This window comes from Thalia democratica, chromosome 8 (assembly GCF_965202585.1).
Source record: "Thalia democratica chromosome 8, ktThaDemo2.hap1.1, whole genome shotgun sequence".
NCBI classification, from domain to species: domain Eukaryota; kingdom Metazoa; phylum Chordata; class Thaliacea; order Salpida; family Salpidae; genus Thalia; species Thalia democratica.
Window position 1 is genome coordinate 56226727 of NC_139172.1, and position 22998 is coordinate 56249724.

Below are 22998 nucleotides of genomic sequence, written 5' to 3' on the forward strand. Positions count from 1 at the left end.
AAAAGGCACTGCTAATAAAATCGAACTTTGAATTATGCTAAACCTTAAACTAAATCAACTTTTAATAAAACTTTTTTATTAATTTCACTAATAAACATTTTATTTAAATCAATTTTTCTTTAATTTTACCGAAATTCTTCAATTTTTTGGAAGGAAATAAACATTTGGAAGTTTGTTCAAAATTTTAACTAACTGATGAAAAAAAAGAATTATGTCAAGCATCTATATTGAAATGATATTTGCATGTAGTTTTTTTTGCTATTTTTTTAGGTTCAAAAATTGATTGTATATTTATTTTAGTTTCACCATTAACTAGTTTAAAAAATTAATAATATCAAGTCTAAGTGTTCTGTGTTCTAGAGATTTAATATTAAATTTTGTCAGTCTATCAAGGTAAGACGTATTGCAGAGGATGAGTATTAATCTGGTTTATTTTATTTGAACAGATTATATATCTTTCTAAAGTGTAAGGACCAGATTGGTGTGTTATATTCCAACTTAGGACGAGTGTATATGAGAAACAACTTTTTAAGAATGTTCAATCCGTAGACTTGAAGTTCTTTAAAAAGACGTAGTTGATGCAATTCGGTAAAGGTGCTTAATATGGTGGTTCCATTTTAAATTTTCAGCAATAAAATTTCCAAGATCTTTAAACACTTTAGTCGAAGATAAGTTTATATTGTTTATTTTAAAGTCAAAAGTTGAGATAGTAGTATTTATTTTTGAATACTAAAAACTTGACATTTACTAGGGTTTAATTTTGATGTTCTTTCTTTTAGCCGATTGTAAACTTTATCTAAGCATTTTTGTAAAGTTGTGTTAGAAAGGCTAAAATTTTTTGTGTTATCTGCGAAGAGGTTAATGTTGCTGCTAACATCAAGTTCTGAAGCTATATCATTTATGTAAATAATAATGTTAGTGTGCTAATAAGTCCTCCTTAAGGGAATCCACTAAAAAGAGGTAAATATTCTGAAAATGTGTTATTAATAACTACTTTTTTTGTTCTTTCGTTTAGAAACTTTTTGAACCAACTGACTACACTGCTATGAATTTTATATTTTAATAATGTTTTAATTTATTTAAAATGAGAGACAGAGTCAAAAGCTTTTTTGATATATATATAGATTACTTAAGACACCAACCAAGAGTGTAAGCAATCTAATAATTGAAACAGGATGTTCAGTTAAAGAGAAAACCAAATTTTTTAAGTAAAATAAGGTTATTTTAAAATAATAATCAAGTATTTTTATAGAAATGTTTAAAGTTTCTTCAAAAGCTACTTGTCAAAGAAATTGGTCTGTAATTTAAAAGGTTGTATTTGCTACCTTTTTTGTGTACTGGTATTACAAATGCAATTTTCCATTGTTTTGGCACAAAATATATATCCAGAGAACAATTAAAGATTATTGATAGTGAATAAATAAACAGTACGTTTTATAAGATACAATAAAATATTATCTGGTGTTCTTACTATTTAATCAGACAAACAATTAAAAGATTTAATTATTTCATCATTGCTTATAAAAAAATTTCGCACTAGTAGAAATGTTTTGTTTATAAGTTTTAAATTTTTGTCTTCATCATCTTTATTAAATATTTTTAGAAAGGATTTATTAAAAAAAGCCTTTATCAAAATCAGATACTGTTGGTAAATTGTTTTCTTCATGTTATACAGAAATAGCCGTGGACAAGACGTTAAAAGGTATCCAAGTTGAGTTCGACTCGATAACCGAACTCTTCTTACCTAACTCTTCGTGCACGAGGTCCTAGGTTTAAATATTTTAAGTGTTTTTTTAGTCGTTCAATAAACTATAACTATAAAAGAAAGTGCTAACTTAAGCTTAAATTTTACATAGTAGTAAAAATTTTTTGCATTTATGTTTGGCAAAAACTTTTTTCATGTTCCATATTAAACAATTTTATTACTTTTGATACTGAGTTTACACACTTTTGTATTTCTTTATCCTTTACTTATCTGGTTTACATTGTTTATAAAGTTTTATGTTTTCTCTCAACAGCTTTTTCATTTTAAAAGAATATATTTTTGACTTTCTGTGATGTTTAGTTTAAGACAAAAGCTGTTCGATTGAAAAGTTTATTGTATTTATTAACTTGTCATAAAATTTTTGTAAGTTTTTTGAATAGTTATATAAACCTTTCATGTTTATTTCTATCAAAAACTTGTTGTTTTTATCAAAGTTTGCTCTGTAAAAATCTGGTTAGAGCAACCAAGAAGTTAGCTTTGTACCCTTATCAACACTAATGCCAAAAAAAAATAACTCTGTGGCCGTTAGCGTCGATTAAAGGTGAATCTACCAAATTAATAAAGTTTTAGATAAATTAAATAACAAGCTCAATTTTATGTAAAAAATAAAATTTGGTGAATAGAATTATATATTGTAAGCTTTAGATATTTAAGACTTTTGAATCAAAATAATTAAGTTATACTCAATAAAGTCACATAATTTTAAAAAAAAAGAACAGTAAATTGTTATAAACTTAATTTATTCAATAATTGTTAGCTCTAAGTCTCTGAGAAAAACCATTTCTATTAAATAAGGCTTGTTTTATAAAATAAAGAAAGATAATAATAAAATACTTTTTTAAATGTGTTATAGGTCTTCTAAACAATAAACATTAAAGTTATTTTTGTTCGTAAAATTCTTAAATTTTTAAATTAAAAGGTTTAAAATTAAAACTGATTTTTACAAACTTTAGGGCTATTTTATGCTAAATTAATTCTATTCCGGTAGTTTTTTTAAGTTTAGTTCATTAGTTTTTTAATTCATCTTCAAATGAAATATTTTTTAGAAATAAGTTTTAAATTTTAAAATTTCTAACTTAAGTGAAAAATATAATACTTTTATCAACATTGAACAAGTTTAGTATTTAATTATTTTTTGAATTACTTTTGTTATGAGTTAACTTGTTCAGTGTGCTAATTACAGTTTTAACTAATAACAGCGTCTTAAAAAACTATTGAAATGAAAATAAATTGGTATTTCATTTTTTTTTTTTGAAACTAAACTATATGACTAATTGAATGGTTCTAGTGAGCTAATCACAGGGATTTAGTTAAGTTTTTTATTAATCGATATTTAACAAGACTTTCACTAATAATAGCTGTAAAACTTTGAATTGTTTTTCTATTGATTTTTTTATTTCTAGTTTCATTAAATTTAAAAAACAGTGTTTATCTGTTTATACTGCATCTTAAACTATTATCTACATGTTTACAAAGTTGACAAATAAATTTTGTGTAAACTTTAACAAAGTACTTTTGCTGTCAAATAGAGATTGAAAAAACTGTGTTCACTTAAAAGTTCTACTAAATTTGTTTCAATCTTTCAAGTTTTTAAATAATATTTTTTGGAATGTAACAAAGACAATTTTTCATAAAATTCGCAAACATGAACCAAAAGAGCTTTCTAAAAAGCTAATAACTTGCACAAAAAATTAATTAGTTATTTGATTTGTAGGTGTAAGTTAGATTTTTGGTATTTTTTATCTTCTATTTACTACAAAAATCAACCATTTTAGAATTATTTTTTGTTTTTTTCTGGTAACTTTTGTTCTCTGCATAAATAACAACTTTGCACACTGAATTTAATGCAACCTGAATAAAAGATACTGCTTATGAAATAAAGTTTTTTTTATAATAAAAAACAGAAATAACAATAGTTAAAACAATAACAATAATAAAATAATAATATAATGTTGAAGTAAGGCTTTTTATTAAAAAAAAAATAAGTAAATTTAAAGTGAGAAAGTTAAACAAAACAACTTAATGTTTTTTTTTGTTGTTTCTAAAGTTCTTGTTTTTTGAGTTATTCTGTATAAAAGAATACTTATCAGCTTTAAAAGAATTATAAACAAAATGAAAAAATTTCACCAAAATAAAAAATATTCTAACTTTTCGCGTTGTTACCCTTCTTTATTTAAACTTTTTAGAAAAATAACTTTTAGAAATAAGTTTGTAAGAAATGTGCTTAGTTAGTGATTAGTAAGAAAGAAAACTTTTGTTTCATATATAAACAAAGGAAAACCTATCAATATTTCAAAACTGAAGTTATAGTATTCACAAGCTTAGTTTTCAAACTAATTATGAGCAAAATAAATTAAAAAATATTAAGATTTATCATTTCTTGCAACAATAACTCTTGATTGAATACTACTTAAATGTGTTTATAAAAATCAGAATGTTTTAAACTTAGATTTAGATAGGTTAAACTACCTAAAATGATACAACTAAAAAATGTCTAGCAGACTTGTTTTCCAAAGATGTCTCTAATTTCTTCGAGAAAAGCAAATAATTGTAACTTATAAATTCTTATCCTTTAAAAACTTTTCTTAAAACTAAAACTCAAAATCCCTCAAAACATCTAAAATCACCACATAAAATAGAAAAAATTTTGAGTAAGTATTCAATATCTTTTCATATTTAAGTTTAAACAAATCGGTTTTTTTCTTTCATATAAAGTCTCGTAAAACTTCACTTACAAATCTTGAATTTTCAAAGAAAACTAATAACTATATTAGTTTTTCTTGTTTTTACTTTCTGAAGATTTTTTTAGCTCAGGAACAGTTAGAGTATCAACTTTAACTGGTTTAAAAACTTTAAATAAAAATTTAGTATAAATATGATGAACAAAACATATAAGTAGTTTTAATTAACTTTTCATATGTAAAGTATTTAAATTTATTTTAAATATGTAACTTTTGCTTAAAAACTGTGGTATTGTAAAAAAATAATATAATCATTAGTAAATAAAAACTTTGTCATTTACATTCAAAACTAGTTCATATAAATATAAATGTTAAAAAATTGTTTTGTTCATTCTGTTTAAATAAACCTTAAACTAAAACAAAGCATTTTTCTAATTCATGAAATGAAGTCATACTTCTATTTTAAGCAAATTAAATAGAAAAATTGCATAAGAAATTAGGTATAGTAAAAAGAACAAAAACAATAAAACCTCATAAACTAAATTAGGAACTCATTGTTTATAGTTAAAGCAATAGAGATGGGTAATAAAAAAATAGCATTTTAGCATTGTATACTTTTTGTAGCATGCTGTTATAATAGTTGAATATTTTTTAATAGAAAAATACATTTTAATAAACATAGATCTTTATATACCTCAAAGTTAAAATTTATTTCATTAAAAGAACAAAACTATTCGGTGCAGTTGACTATTCTATCAATATTTGACAAGGTCCGAATACTTTCCCACTAAAACTTGGTTAGAAGTAGAATACTTAATTCGAACTTTTGTTATTATGTATAAAGAATGATATTGTAATTTGCTTTAAATTGAACAACAGTAGGTTTTCAACTTAAGTAGCTTTAAGGAGACAAATTAGACTTTATTTAACAAACAAAACAATGCTTCACTCTTATATGAAATATAAGAGATCATAAGTTGTTAAACTAGTGTATATTTAAGAAGTTCTATTTGGATAAGATTTATTTTAGCAGCTGATAATCTCATATACTTATTATAAGAATGAAAACATTGTATAGTTTGTAATAATCTGTAAAAAATAAAACTTTATTAGAACTTATAAAAAATAAATCTATTTACACTTATTGTGAATTGAAAATTAAACCGGCCCGCAATATTTTTTTTATTGCTGAATACCCAATTTTATCTGTACTAGTTCAGATTTTCAGCAAGTATTTTTAAACTACAACTTTTTTGATAAGCAAAGAAAGTGCAGCAAAAATTTAATAAATTTTAATTTTATCACAACTATGTAAAAACATAATTTGAAAGTTGCTAGCATAAACTTACAGTCTGCTGAACTTTGAAACTTGTATTTAATTCCTGGTTTCGAAATCATCGTATTCATCAAAAAATTATAAACTATCAATAATCTCGTAAAACGTACAGGAGATAACAATAACAGAAGTGTTATTTAAAATTCAGAAGGGTTATTGCTGTAGTTGAAGAAAACAGTCTCTTTTTGAGGTTAAGCTTTTAGACCAGGGATGTCATTATTTCTTATTTAAAACAAAAACGGTTTAAACGTCCTAGAATTTCAGTTCGTTAATATAAAGGAAGTTCTAAGTTAATAAACGAGTTAATAACAAAGACATAAACCTCAATAAATCACTTAATTGCATTGTATTTCCAAAAAACAATACAAAATTGAAACATTTTTTTCTCGCTTATAAGCCATTCAAGACGTGTTATTCGTTAAACATTCTAATAACTGCTATTTGTTATTTAGAATAATAAACTCATACTCATTTAACTAATTAAAACTTTTTTTTCTGAAGGTTGACCAGAAGAATTTTTGTTCATATTAAGGAAAACAATCATTTATGCCCCCCAAGTTCATTTCATTTTTGAGTAACCAGTTATTTAATTCTTCAACTATTGACTAATTTTTTTATACTTTTCCCGTCTAAATCGGTTAAATTGTTATTACCAAATTTTTAACTTAACTTTTTACTACTTGCATTTTATAATCATTTTAATTAAACATTTTCAAACAACTAAAGTTATAATTTTTTAACAAATCAAGTTGATACTAAACTAAGAAAAAAAAAATGTAGTTGGTATTTCACTAAAACAATGTTTCGGTGGCAAAGTTTTTTTTTTAACTGACACAAAAGTTCATTGTCTACCTGAAATGTCGTAATGAGGACATGACAAAATAATAATATAAAGTTGTAAATCACAATAATAATATCAAGTTGTAATCAGGTCACATGGTCGTACGGTTCACATTATTATATAAAATATTTTCATTTAACAATTTTTTTTTTGGATGTAAAAATATTTGTACAAGAATATATTTTCTAAAGTTTATTTCACGCACGAGATTGTAGAAAAACATAAAATTGCATTTCTATAAAAGAAATAAAGCTAGTACAAGTTTTTTAATAATAATTTTATACAACTTTTAAATCCTTCAACAATAAAACAAACATATTAAGCGAGATCGGAATTTATTTCTAATTATGTGTATCAAGTATATCAAAGCTACTTGTGTATTAATTTTTATATAAATTTAAACTTAAGGTCAAAATAATAACTAAAAAACTTAAGCTTAAACAAAACAATATTAAACTTATATAATACTAATTCTAAATATAATTAAATTCAAGTAGTTGTGATTGCCATTTTTACTTTACTTTTTAATACAATTTTGTCACAAAAATACAAACATTTCAACAATTGAGACAAAAATGTCTATTTTTTTTTAAATTGAATGACAATTTTTCCTAATTGAAAAATTTTGGTGTTCAAAATTCAAACTTATTTTGACTTCACGTTCAGTTGCAGCTTTGAAACTAATATGACGTCATAAAACATGTAAATTCTCAAATATATTCTTTGATGTTTTAAGAGGCTTTAAATTTATCGGAAAATTTGAAACTTTCAGACTTTAGGTGTTAATCGGTGAAAAACATTAAAAAAGCTAATTTTTTTGAAGTGATAATTTTTCCCGCTCCTAATAAGAAATTTTGTACCATTTAATAAAAACTTGAAGTTTCAGCGAAAACTACTCTAAAAAGCCTACAGAAAGAATTTGGAGGTAAAATTCAAACAAACAAATATTTTCAGACATTTAAAACAATTGAAACAAATTCCAATTCAACTTAGTTTCAAACAAAATTTACAACCAAATTAAAACTTAACAACTTAACAATCTTAACATCAATTAGTTTCTAATAACGTTAAAAACTAGGTAAACTCGGTAATAGGAATAATTTAAAATAATAGCTTCACACATTTAGTTGACAATAAAAAGAATTTTGCTAACAAGTTTGAAATTTACATGAATCAGTAATATAAGGGTACAAAATTTTTGTTGGTCTGATATTAAAAATACATCAAGCTATATAACATTTCAGATAATGTAAATATTTAAACTTGGAAAATAATTCAAAAGAACCTAAAGTTTGTTGAAATTAATAAGTTGTCTTGGAATGCTTGGTTTTAAAAGTTTAAAAAACTCTTTAATTTCACTTTTTTAGCTGAATTTTTAACTTTATTCAAAAATAAAATTTTCCAGCAATTTTTAATTCTAATTTTATTCATTACATAAAATTATAAGAATTTACAGTTTTGTGTTTTCTATTGATACAAAGCTTGAGTTATCATAAATTATTTGAAAAAGTTAAATTTTAATATTTATACTTATACCAGCTTTTTCTTTCATACCCTCAATTTTTTGTTTGTTAGAGCTTCTTTAAAAATAAAAATAAATAAAATTTCTTGACTTCTTATTAGACCATTTCTTTCTTCATTGTAGATTTGCTAATATCTAAAAAATAAACTAAACATTAAATATTAAAATATGCTTCATAAAGTTATAATGAGTTTTATGTTTGTCAAGATTTTTAAAATGTCTAGTATATTTCATATTAAAAGCTATAAAAATTTTAATCAGTCTTTAAAGCCTAGAAATTTAAAGTTATCTATTTAAAATATATTATATAAAATCAATTAATAATATTTCATAACAAAATATTATAGTTTAAAATGTTTTTTTTAACAAACTTTCTATAAGTCATCATCGGAGTCAAATATTTGTATGACGTCACCTAACTGTTTCCAAGGTTTCGCAGCTTTAAAATGAGAAAATAATTAATTACCTTAAATTAAAAAAAAATAATTATTTATTTATTTCCAATTAAATTGCTTCCAAGATTTGTTGTTATATAATGTATAAAAAATTAAGCTACTGGTTATAAACGTAATAAACAACTTAACTTTTTTTATTATAAAGGTAAATTTTTAACTATAACAAAAACTCATAATAAATAAAAATTAAATATTTGAAATTAAGCTAAGTCAATAATCTTAATTATAACTTTGTAAATTCTAATGTTGTCTAAACTTGAACAAAAATACTTGAACGTGTATAAAACTGTAATCATTAAGTTAAATATTAATAACAATATTTCTATTAATTTATAAGTTTAATAAACGAAGTGAAAAACTTGAAAGCCTGTTTACTAAAATATAAATAAAATTTTTGTTAATAAAAAACTTAGTATTCGAATAGATAAACAATGAATAAAAGTTGTAAAATAAATGTTAGTTTCTTTTATTAACATAAGTGGTTTCCATTACAATCAATAATATTGATTAAAATTTTGTTAGAATATCACAAATAGAAAGATCACAAATTAGTTAACACTGCAATGGACTTCATTAATATAAATAATTTAAATTTTTTTTTATTTAAACATACTAGGGTTTCTCGTTATTCCGATGTCATTATCAATTCTTTCGTTGATAATTTTCTGTTGTTGGTTCTGAGTTTGCCTGCCTTCATAACTATAAAAATATTTCAGCATTATTTTCTTTAAATGAATAGTTTTATGCTTTTCCAAAATTAATATGAAATATTCCTATTAATAGAAAATATTCAATAATAGCTTATAGGAAAAAAAATAGTTCAACAAGTAATTTTGAAAGCTAAAGAATTTAATTTTTTTTTACTTTATAATTTTTAAATAAAAATTAAACTAATGCAAGAATGTATAAAATATGTAACTTATAAAGAACAAATAATGAACATTTCATAGCATCAGAAAATTATGAAACTAAAAATCAACTTTTAGGTATTTTTAGTGATTTTTACTGTATTACTGTAAAGCTTGTACATTTTATTAAAGCTTGTTCATCTAAAATTAGGCTACAATTTTAAAATAACAAGCTAATTTCAGGAAATATTTATTAAGATGCAATTAAGTTTATATAGCTATTCTAAAAATAAACTCTATAGCCCTAACAACCAAAATAATAATTTATTAAAGCTGATAAAAACTAAATGAAGTCTAAAACTTTTAAAACAATTTTAAATCAAAACTAATCTCTAAAACTTTAGATGAGTATAAACAAATCGGCTGCTCAAATTTTCTAGCATATAAATACTTTGATAACAAAACAACTTAAAAACTTATTGAAAAAACCTCAAATCACTAAACTTTTCTAACTTAAAAACTGATTAACAATAAATATTTAGCTCATATAAAGCTTCAATATTACTAAAAACAAATCTACATATGCTAAAAAAAACTGTAAAAAAAACTAAACATTATTACTACCTCAGTACTTGCTGCCTAATAAGTTCTCTGTCCACTTTATCTTGATGAAAACAATCAACATAACCACCAACATATTGGTTACAACCTGTAGAACCCACATACCTACAATCAACATAACCACCAACGTATTGGTTACAACCTGTAGAACCCACATACCTACAATCAACATAACCATCAACGTATTGGTTACAACCTGTAGAACCCACATACCTACAATCAACATAACCATCAACGTATTGGTTACAACCTGTAGAACCCACATACCTACAATCAACATAACCATCAACGTATTGGTTACAACCTGTAGAACCCACATACCTACAATCAACATAACCATCAACGTATTGGTTACAACCTGTAGAACCCACATACCTACAATCAACATAACCACCAACGTATTGGTTACAGCCTGTAGAACCCACATACCTACAATCAACATAACCACCAACGTATTGGTTACAGCCTGTAGAACCCACATACCTACAACCAACATAACCACCAACGTATTGGTTACAACCTGTAGAACCCACATACCTACAATCAACATAACCACCAATGTATTGGTTACAACCTGTAGAGCCCACATACCTACAATCAACATAACCACCAACATATTGGTTACAACCTGTAGAACCCACATACCTACAATCAACATAACCACCAACGTATTGGTTACAACCTGTAGAACCCACATACCTACAATCAACATAACCATCAACGTATTGGTTACAACCTGTAGAACCCACATACCTACAATCAACATAACCACCAACGTATTGGTTACAACCTGTAGAACCCACATACCTACAATCAACATAACCACCAATGTATTGGTTACAACCTGTAGAGCCCACATACCTACAATCAACATAACCACCAACATATTGGTTACAACCTGTAGAACCCACATACCTACAATCAACATAACCACCAACGTATTGGTTACAACCTGTAGAACCCACATACCTACAATCAACATAACCATCAACGTATTGGTTACAACCTGTAGAACCCACATACCTACAATCAACATAACCACCAACGTATTGGTTACAACCTGTAGAACCCACATACCTACAATCAACATAACCACCAACATATTGGTTACAACCTGTAGAACCCACATACCTACAATCAACATAACCACCAACGTATTGGTTACAACCTGTAGAACCCACATACCTACAATCAACATAACCATCAACGTATTGGTTACAACCTGTAGAACCCACATACCTACAATCAACATAACCATCAACGTATTGGTTACAACCTGTAGAACCCACATACCTACAATCAACATAACCATCAACGTATTGGTTACAACCTGTAGAACCCACATACCTACAATCAACATAACCATCAACGTATTGGTTACAACCTGTAGAACCCACATACCTACAATCAACATAACCACCAACGTATTGGTTACAGCCTGTAGAACCCACATACCTACAATCAACATAACCACCAACGTATTGGTTACAGCCTGTAGAACCCACATACCTACAATCGACATAACCACCAACGTATTGGTTACAACCTGTAGAACCCACATACCTATAATCAACATAACCACCAACGTATTGGTTACAACCTGTAGAACCCACATACCTACAACCTGTAGAACCCACATACCTACAATCAACATAACCACCAACGTATTGGTTACAACCTGTAGAACCCACATACCTACAATCAACATAACCACCAACGTATTGGTTACAACCTGTAGAGCCCACATACCTACAATCAACATAACCACCACCGTATTGGTTACGACCTGTAGAACCCATATACCTACAATCAACATGATCACCAACGTATTGGTTACAACCTGTAGAACCCACATACCTACAATCAACATAACCACCAACGTATTGGTTACAACCTGTAGAACCCACATACCTACAATCAACATAACCACCAACGTATTGGTTACAACCTGTAGAACCCACATACCTACAATCAACATAACCACCAACGTATTGGTTACAACCTGTAGAACCCACATACCTACAATCAACATAACCACCAACGTATTGGTTACAACCTGTAGAACCCACATACCTACAATCAACATAACCATCAACGTATTGGTTACAACCTGTAGAACCCACATACCTACAATCAACATAACCACCAACGTATTGGTTACAACCTGTAGAACCCACATACCTACAATCAACATAACCACCAACGTATTGGTTACAACCTGTAGAACCCACATACCTACAATCAACATAACCATCAACGTATTGGTTACAACCTGTAGAACCCACATACCTACAATCAACATAACCATCAAAGTATTGGTTACAACCTGTAGAACCCACATACCTACAATCAACATAACCATCAAAGTATTGGTTACAACCTGTAGAGCCCACATACCTACAATCAACAGGTGGCCGGTTGAACGTTCGATCTCTTATCTGGACCACGTCTTCTGATTGGTCCTCGGATAAATCTTCCGAATCATCGAGGTGCATCTCCGTGTCGCAGTGGTCCAGCGCGTCCTCGGACGGATCCGTGTCGACAAACTGCTCGTCTGTGACGTCATAGTTACAATATTTTCAAGTGTATATATATATACATACTAACTGATGATCAAAGCTTTATTAAACGTTTGTGATGGAAATTTTTTAATCGCATTTTACTAGTAAATTATCTAAAAGCCCTTCAGGTGGGCTCAGTAGATAAATGTTGAAGTTTAAAGTTTATTTAACCACATTATTTCTTGTACATATATATATTTATATATATATATATATATATAAAATAAGGTTAATGTTCAAACATAAACACCTTCTACTGAGCCCACTTGAAGGGCTTTTAAATAATTATGTTGTTTTCGTTAATTTTAGTTGTTTGATTAGTTAGATGGTAGATCGATTTTTGCACTGAATATTTGTAATGTACAATATTAGGTCATACTGTTTTTTGTTTTTTTGCATAACTTTTGTATCTTTGTTTAGTACAGTGCTTTTTGTTTTGAATTTAACTGGCTGATGATTAGAGCTTTATGAAAAATTAAAGCTTTATGAAACATATGTACCAGAATTTTTAAAATCGCCATTTCAATAAATTATATACATATATATATATTTATATATATACATTTATATATACATTCATATATATATATATATATATATCACAGATGTTCTTGTGCTAAAACTTTATTTCAACTAACGGCGTTTCACTGCTCTCAAATAAATTTAAGAACAGATCTACGGAGTCTCAATAAGCTCTAAGAATAAAGCTATTCTTAGAGCTTATTGAGACTCCGTAGATCTGTTCTTAAATTTATTTGAGAGCAGTGAAACGCCGTTAGTTGAAATAAAGTTTTAGCACAAGAACATCTGTGATATACATTCCGATAAGCTTAGCTTATCAGGATCTCCAGGATTTAACGCCTTATAACGTTACATCTTATATATATATATATATAGAATTAAGTTATTTAACTTGATAAATTAAATCTTTCACACTGAGCCCACCTTAAGGGCTTTATTAAACTTGTTTTGAATCTGATGAGTGCATAGGCACAAAACTCGAGTCCTTTAAGTTTTAAATCTTTAAATAAACCTTTATATATATTTTATATATATATATAAAATTAGAATTAAGTTATTTAACTTAATAAATTAAATTTTTCACACTTAGCCCACCTTGAGGGCTTTATTATTAAAAAGGTTTATTTAAAGATGCAAAACTCAAAGCTATATGTGTATATTTATATGTATATGTATAGTATGTATATTTAATCAAGTATATAATATGATTGAATACTTATTCACATGGTAGCTGTAGATGAACAATATTTTTTAATACAACTGTTGTTCAATACCACACAATGTTGTTGTTGAATATTAAGATATTTGTAAAAGTTTTATTTTTCAATCAAAATGACCAATATAAATAAAATTATTCAATTACAAGCCAAATTTTTAAATACAATAATTTCATCATTTGTATTCATGTACAAATTAAAATAATTAAACTATCAAATAATTATTTGATGATAAATTACTATCATAACTAGATATTAAACATAAATTAAAACAATTAAATTATAATATACCGTATGGTTTTAAGGGAGGTATAGAATTTTCATCATCAGTAGAGTATTCTTCTTCATCAGAACTGCTGATTAAATCTATTACTTCATCTGAACTTGGCGGAGATGGTCCTATCATTACTGTGAAAATATAAAATAAATAATTAAAACGAAGAAAAAATTATAATGATTAGTTGAAAATGCTAAATCGTTATTGTGCAATCAAAATAAAAAAATAATAATAAATGATCAAAACGCTTAGCCATGTTTGAAACAAACAATATAAAAAATGTTAACAAAAATATTCATTATTACTGTTTAAACAGTCATTAAATGATAAAAAATAGTTTAAAAACTTAAACGTTTTAAATTTTAACTATAATCAATAAACTAACAGTTCTTAGAAGGTTGAAGTGAAGCAGGCGCTATCATTGCTACTGTAAAAATAATGTTTGAATCAAAAATTACAATAATAATAACTTTAAGTGCACTGAAACGATTAAAAGTAAGAAATTACTGTCAAAATTTTTTTTTGTAAACTGTAAAATACTTTTGAAGTACTCTTAAACCAATAACAATTAATTTAAACCTCAAGTCTTACCTGTTAAATAAAATAAAAAGGTAACTAAAGGAAGTCACTAGTAAGTTCTTAATTAAAATGGCTTACAGACTTACTTTACAAGCAAAAAAACTTTTTTAAGCATTTTTAGTTTATTCCTACTTTCAATTACAGTATTAATAAAATAACATCGTTGGAAAAATCGACAATACGTTTACAAACTTAATTATTTTCACAACAATCACAATAAACCAACAGTTGTTAGTGGGAGCGTCCATCTTCTTGATAACTTTGCCCACCCTCGCTTTAAAGTGGCAGATCTCGTCATGGCCGAGTGGATGAGTTGATGGAAGATTCTGGAACTCCTCGTTCAATTTCGTCAGTTCGTTCAGCTGAACTTTGCCCGTTTGTTCCTGTCGAACCGACACAGTTTGTTCCTGTGGAAACATCGCAGTTTGTTCCTGTGGAACCATCGTAGTTTGTAGCGAAATTTCCTGTGGATGCTGTAGTGTTAAAAAATTACTATACAAAACTTATGATCGACTTTATTTTAATTGAAAAAAAATCTATTTAATTTCAAATATCTAACTTTCTTTTTCAATTTTTTATATACTCAGAAGAATATCCATCACTTGAAAACGCATCTTATCTAAAACATACAAAACTACAATTAACCTGTTGAACCAACGTAGAATGTGCCAGTGGAACGAACGCAGATTGAATCTCACGTGACACCACGGGAGATCGCGCAGATATCCTCGTATTTTCGAGGTCACGGTTGATCGCGTTCATACCACACACATCCTGATTCCCAACTCCTGACACCTCCTGATTCCTGACAAAACTCCTGATGTCGTCATGCGACCTGTTGAGCCTGTTTCTCCTCTCCTCGCTTCTCCTCTGCATCTCCATGGCAACGATCGGGTCCTTGATCTCCATGGGCGGGAGCGATCTGCGGTCATGGTTGACTGGTTCACGGTTGATTGACGGTAGCGATCTGCGGTCACGGTTCGCTGCGGACGGATGTTTGACGGGAGTCGAGTGGAAGACTTGTATCTGGCTGCCGATCGCTTGCCTGACGAACCCGCTGCCTTGACACTTGGTGGTGTTTCGTTTCGGTTCGTAACTTTTACGCTTGTTGGTGTAACTCGGATTTTGTTGGGGAAAATTATGTTGAGGAAAGGAGGGATTATTCTGGGTATACTGTTGGGGAAAAGTGGGATTTTGTTGGAAAATGGTGGGATTTCGCTGAGGAAAAGTAGGATTTTGTTGAGAAAAGGTGGGATTCTGTTGAGAATTCAGAACATTATGCGATGTGTTCTGAGCATTTTGTTCAGCGTTTGAAACGATTTGCTGTGGAAAACTGGTGTTTCGTGGAGGCAATTGAACGTTTTGCTGTGGAAAAGTGGTGTTTTGTGGAGGCAATTGGACGTTTTGCTGAGGAAAACTGGTGTTTTGCAATTGTACGTTTTGCAACAACTGTTGGGCGTTGTTAGCTTTCTGGGATCGCAATTCAGAGAAGAAAACTTTTTGTATTGGAAACTGGTTGTTCAGTGTGGGGGCTTTTTGAGGGGCGTTTTGCAATTTCTGTGGGGTTTTTCGAGTATTTTTTGAATTATCTACTTGCATTTGTTCATCGTCGGTTGTATCCAGCAGACTTATTATTTCTCCTGTCAAAAATTAAATATTATTTCTTGCGATGATAATCAAATAAAACATAAGCTTTTATTTTCTCATAATACAAACCACTAAAGAACATCTCAGTTTAACAGAACCATTTTAAGATTTGTTAGAAAACAGAGCGAAAGCTTTAAATTAGGGTAAAACTTTTTTATATTTCAAACATTGGCAAATAAATTAATTGATACTATTAAATAAAACAACTAACGCGGTGATGAAGAACTTGAAGATATAACTGAAGATAATCTTTTTGCGTTTGTTTCTGTCAAATATTAGTTGTATTCATTTTAATTGATTGTTATAACATTTATTTATTAGAAATTTTATTATTATTTATTATAAATATGTATTGAAGATAATCTCTTTGCACTTGCGGAATTCTATTCATTAACTTAATAAACATTAGTGACAATTTCTTGTTTAGATTTAAACTACACTGTCAAAGGAATATATTTATAAAAGAACTTAAGACTTTTGTAAACTAAATTTTTAAATTTTGCTTAATCTGCTTTCAATCTTTAAATCTTTCAAACTAATTTTCATTTACAAAAATTTTTTTTTTGTTAGAGCTTCAACATTATAGTTTTTAATAAACAAATAAAAAAATAAAAACAAACGTTTTTTTTTCGGGTATCTTCTCCTCAACTCCCTCCTGACAACCTTTTCTCCGCCTCCCGAAACCTGACTTCCACCTGATACCTCCCGATTTTCACCTGATTCCACCTGATTGTTCCTCTTCCTTCTCTTCCGGGGCTTCCTCCTCCTGCCGCCACCGCTGAACTCGTCCTCATCGAAGGAAGAGGAGGAGTAATCATCGAGGAGCATCTCCACCGCGGGAGAGTACTCTTCTTCCACGCGATCAGTATCGTCACGGTTCAGCGGTTTCGCGGGTTTTTTCGGGTTCGGCGCGGTTTTTCCCCTCTTCCTCCTCTTCTTCTGCCGTTTGCTCAACTTCAGGTTATCCAGGAACTTTTGTTTCGCCCTGCGTTGGGGCCTGCCTGTTGGTGGGGTCACTTCCGCGGGTTGCTGGGGTTTTCCCGAATGTGAAACTTCTTCTTGCTGGGTTATTTGGGGTTCTGCCGCTTGTGGGAGCTGGGCGGGTTCTTTCGCAGGTTTCTTTGCTGGTTTGACTGAAATATTAATTATTTTTTCAATTTTATACAAACATATTGCTACTTTTTTATTCTAAAATAAGCAGTTTCAATATACCTTATAAAATATCACAGATACTTTAAAACAAAAGTTCATAGTTATTATGTAAGATTTAATTAATTTTTATCGGCGAATTAAATGACAACTATTAGTTGAAGTTTTAAAAATTAATATTAAAACAATATGTTCGTCATTTTAATATTTATACAAAACAAACCATTAATAGCTTGTCTGTTCGTTGGATTTTCTCCATTTTCAGCTATTTGTACTTCTTCTTGGACTGCTAAAAAACATTAATTTAAAATTCAATTCATATAATTACAAACTAAACTGGTGTTTATTAAGTACGTTAAAATAAGATACTTATTTACTTAAATAAGCTTATTTCTAATGATTACGATTACTTACCTAGTTAAAATAAATGTTTCAGTTAATTAGAAACATTTATTTTTTTATATCAAGAAAGAATTATGATGTAATATTAAACTTATAAGTTTAGACAACAATTTACTAAGTTTTTTTTTGTAGTATAAACTGCTTGGAACTTTATTTAGCAACTGTACTCTAAATGTGGTTTCATACTTTTTATTTCAGTTTTGTTAAAACTTTGCAAAGACAAAAAATTGTGTACTAACATTTTAAATTTTATTTCAATTTTTTACTTGAGACATGTGACTTCTAAATATTCTGATATAATATAATAATAATATCACATGGTTTTAAGCTAATGGATCTACATATTAAAAGAATTTTTATACTATAACTTTACTTTGATATAATTGTAAAAATTTGATTTTATTATTTCTAACAGAGGGTATTCTAGCTGCTTAAAAATTTCAATTTTCCAAATTGTAAAACTGTAAATAGTAATAGTTCAGAATAAAAGTAAAAAATTTCATCTTAGTAAAAAAACTGTTTTTATCAAACAATATAATTTACTAGTTTTAAAGCTAGTCACATAACATATAGTATTTATGAAAGTAAAAAAAAAACAAGCATTTTTACTTCTAGATTTTTTGATATAAGTAAGGATAGTTTTACAAAACAGCATTTTCAAATTCTAAATATTTACTCCTTCTTTTGCATTTTGTAAACATTATGTGTAGAATATTTAGTAGTTAGTAGTTATATTGTGAAAATTAGTCTTATAAAGTGTTCAACAAATAAATGTAACTTATAGTTTTTTTCAAATGATTAAGTGAGTTAAACATTAATAAGTAATAGCAAGTTTAAATTTTAATACTATTGAAAATCAATTATTTTATTTTCTACCAGATTTCGGTGAAAAAAAAAGTAAGCTTAAAAAATATTTAAAGACATTAATGTCATTTCTTAAACCTTAATCGTTTTCTTTGTCAACTAGACAACTTTTAAAAAATAAACAAACTAAGTAGTTAAGTAGATCTTAGTAAAAAAACTTCTTTTCATAAAAAACGGTTTGGTTCTTGGTTCCTATATGTATTAAACTTTGTTCAAATGCATATAATTTGTTCAACTTAATGTTGCTTTTTCTAGATGAGCTACAAAGATAACTCATTGATTTTAAGTTTTGTTTAGTTTTGTATTTTAGGTAAACTCTACACTATTTTTCAGTAACAGGGTTGCCACTCTTTGAGCCAAAAAATCTTCCCTGAGTGACCAAAAATTTCCCTGAGTAATCTTAAATTTCCCTGAGTTTCCCTGAGTATTTTTCAAATCTTAAAAAAAATTTTTTCTCTTCTAACACAAATTATTAATACCTCATTCTCATTTTTCTTCTTTAATAATAAAAGGAAGGTTGTATGTGTATGCTTCTGCATTAAATTTATGAAAAAAACTGTTTTCAAAAACTCAATCTTAAAAGGTTTAATCCAATTAAAAATTAAAAACTAAATTTTTGCGCAACTTTGTGTAAACTTGTTAGTTAACTTTCTAAATAAAAGAATAAAGTTTAATTTGTTTGACATTTTAATTGACAAAATTTATTATACTATAATAATAATTTCACATGAAGAACTCACTTAAATGCATACATAATAATTTCATTATGACTTGTATGTCTTTCCTAGCAACTGTTCTGAATGCAGTAAATAAAACTTAAAAGCTTAACATTATTGTAAAAAAACCTGCAAAAAGAAAGTTTAAAGAAATAGCTCAAGAAATATCTCATATCAAAGTACAACTTAATACCTAACAACTGATACAAAATAATATAAAATTAAAAAAAATTTTATGTCTTTTAGATGTTCATACACAATCTATTTTAAATAACTGAAAACATAATTTTGATTTCAAAACAATTTCACATTACCTAATAAAAAAATCTTAATACTGTTTTTTAAGTATGCAATTTTTAAATTTTCTGAATAGTTAACATAACTTTCATTTCTCTAAACTGTTTGATTTTACTTAAGTAAATATAAATTTAAAATTTAAAAAAACTAAAATGTTAATACTAAGAATATTGAAGAACTAGCCGCAAGGCTAAAAAAATTCAAAATAACCACTTAAATAATAAAAATTATTACTACTTTTGAACAAAATATTGAAACTGGATTAACTAAACCTCATTCTAGATCTAGAAAAAAAATTCCCTGAGATTTTCAAAAACTTCCCTGAAATTTAGAGAAAAAATCAAAACTTCCCTGAGTTTCCCTGAGTTAAAAGAAAAATGCCAAAATTCCCTGAGTTTCCCTGAGATTCCCTGAGTTTCCCTGAGATTTTCTACAGTTTGAAAATTCCCTGAGATTCCCTGAATTCCCTGAGTTCCCTGAGTGTGTGGCAACCCTGAGTAACAAAAAGCTTTATAATTTGTCACATGATTTACTTTTAAAAGTTTGTTAAACTTTAATTATGACAAGTTGTTATAAAATTGTAAAAATAATTTGCAAAACTTAAAGCTATATTCTTGTTCACCATATTTCTATATTAGTGTGATTTTATTTTTATAAATTATTAATAAGCCGCTTCAAAGCTTTTCCCAAATTAGTTATCAAATTTGGATTCTTTTTTGTTTTATGATTTCGCTATATTAATTTAACAAAAAGTTCCTTAAAGCTGAAAAAATGTGCACTTTCACTATTAACTTTTTATTTGATTAGTTTTGATCATTAAAACTTTTCTAAAATTTCTAATAAATCTAGGAAAAAAATTTCAACTTTTACCTCAATAAACTTATTATAGGAACTTTAACCATTAAAACTTTTAAACAACTATTTTGGTTATTTTTTACCTGTACAACTTAGCTACAGTTAAGAGAAAAAAAGGAAATTATATTTGTTTATTTTTACAACTTGGGTAATGACGCGTTAATAACAAACACTTTGTTAAATTTGAATGTTTTTTGGTGTCCCAGCATTAAAATACAAATCTTTAAAGTAAATTAAAATACAAAACTCTCAAGTATCAAAAAGATGTTTTAATAACTCTAAGTTATTTTCTCTTAAAATTTATAATTTTATGATACTTATAATACTTGTAAATAATTAAATTTAAACTAAATATTCTGAATTAGTCTTATAAACAAATACAAATTAATATTAGTATTTGTATTTACTTTGTTTAACTTAACTATAAATACTACTTTTTAAATATTAACTATCTAAATTAATAATAAAACAAAACAAACCTGTGTTAGTATTATTTTTATCAGTTTCAATTTCTTCTGGTTTTTTATTTTCTGTATCGTCGCCTGTTAATTGTTTTATTAAATTATAAGGTTGTAAAAATGTCTTAAAGCTTATAATCTTATTTAAAATTTGTTCCATTATACACTAAAAATAACCAACTTGTGTTGCAGACACAGTAAATTATACAAGCATGAATTTTTAAAATAACCATACACATTTAACATGCGAAAAAGAAATAATTTTTAAAAATATATTAATAACAATGCACATAGAAAACATACCATTCACTTGTAATGAAGAAAAAATTATTCTACAAATAATTTCTGACACAATATAAAACCAAAAGTACAAAATACAGTAAAACATTGCAAATATATTTCTAAAACTAATTTGAAAGATTTTTTTCAGCACAAATTGGATTGCCAATATCAACTGAATAGTAAAAGCAAACAACTTTTAATAACAAAAACAATGATTTATATAACAATATTTTAAAATAATATATTCTACTACTTTTTATTTTTCATGTGGTTATCAATGATTCAAGGGAAGAAATACATCTTCTAGATATCTTGTTGATAACAACAATATCACAATTATTCCAATAACATTTAGAATATAGCTGCAACACATAAAAAGTTTACTATAACTTCTAATATCTGCTAAATATAACAAAACACTTTTCTAAACAGTTAAAACGTCCTAAACAAATAAAATCTTTATTAGTTATAAATTGTAGAAAAGTAATGTTAGAATCGTAAAACAATCTAACTTATTTGAAACACCTTTTACAATACTTTGATATTGATGTTTTTTAATAAATTCAACACCAATGTTTTAAAGATACAGCTCTAGCTTTTTTAGAGTTAACGTTGAAATATTGAGTTTGTGAGACTTTTCCGGACGTATTTTTGTTTTATGGGTACAATATCAGGATAAGACTAGAGCTAAAGCATACGCATATATTGACAAATGGTTAAGTGCATTTACTTTTAATTAACATGATATTCCATATTAAATGAAATAATATGTTAATTAAGGAACAACTACAACTTCATTGACACAGTGATAAATAAAATAACTTACAGATTTTAGTTGGCAACCCAAACAATTTTGTGCTGAATGAGACCACATAATTGCCACAAATAGCCGATAAAACCAAAATATCCCAAATATTATATAAACCGTCTGTTTAAAGACAAAAAGCCGAAAAATTCATGTTAATTATGAAGACAAAAGACCCATAAAAGACCAAAAAAGTCCCACTTTTTTCCCAACTAAACTATTTCTTACTTTTCTTCCTTCTTTGTTGACACGTGAAAAATTTTCGCGCCAAAACCATCATCCCGTTGATTCCGTATCCATGGATATTGTTGTACCTCCGTTGCAACTCTTCCCTTGTTTCCATGGGGTACGCGTAGCAACCATCGTCATCCGATGACTCGTTGCTATGACAACTTTTAGCTTCGTTGTCATGGAAACTTTCAGCTTCGTTGTCGGAGGGGTTGGTTGCTACGGATGGGGTTGCTACGGAGCTGGTTGCTACGGAGGATTCCAGGTTGTCAAGGACGTCTGACAGGTTGTCGGAAATTTCTGAGAGGTTGGTAGTTTCAGCTTGGGGAACTTTTTCATCGTTGGACTCTTGAGAGTTGACGTGGTACAAAATGGTCATTTACAAATATTTATACAAACCTGAAGATTGTAATCATGGTGTTTGGGCACAGATTTTTATTTTGATAAATATATTTTATATCAGTTCAAACATCATTTTTTATAAAAATTTAGCCTAAAGTTTCTTACTACCTATATTAAAATATCTCATTTTTTATTCTAACTAAAGTATAAAAACAATCTATAGACAGTA

At 27.5% G+C, this 22998-nt stretch overlaps 1 protein-coding gene across 2 annotated transcripts; it reads right to left on the reverse strand.

Annotated features, from left to right (window-relative positions):
- Positions 1–8108: 8108 nt before the first annotated feature.
- LOC145842224 (uncharacterized) lies at positions 8109–22812 on the reverse strand. Of its 2 annotated transcripts, none has more exons than XM_082949642.1 (13): positions 22428–22812; positions 21134–21196; positions 17744–17809; positions 16992–17504; positions 16583–16636; positions 15370–16364; positions 14951–15188; positions 14531–14572; positions 14160–14276; positions 12467–12623; positions 9216–9299; positions 8517–8586; positions 8109–8280 (listed from the first exon to the last, which is right to left on the reverse strand). In XM_082949642.1, exons 1-12 carry the CDS (start codon positions 22804–22806, stop codon positions 8520–8522), a joined length of 2775 nt encoding a protein of 924 aa, XP_082805768.1. In that variant the 5' UTR covers positions 22807–22812; the 3' UTR covers positions 8109–8280; positions 8517–8519. The 2 variants fall into 2 exon arrangements, with proteins under 2 accessions (XP_082805768.1, XP_082805767.1); XM_082949641.1 differs by having other exon boundaries at positions 8517–8584; positions 9214–9299; positions 14951–15197.
- Positions 22813–22998: the final 186 nt, after the last annotated feature.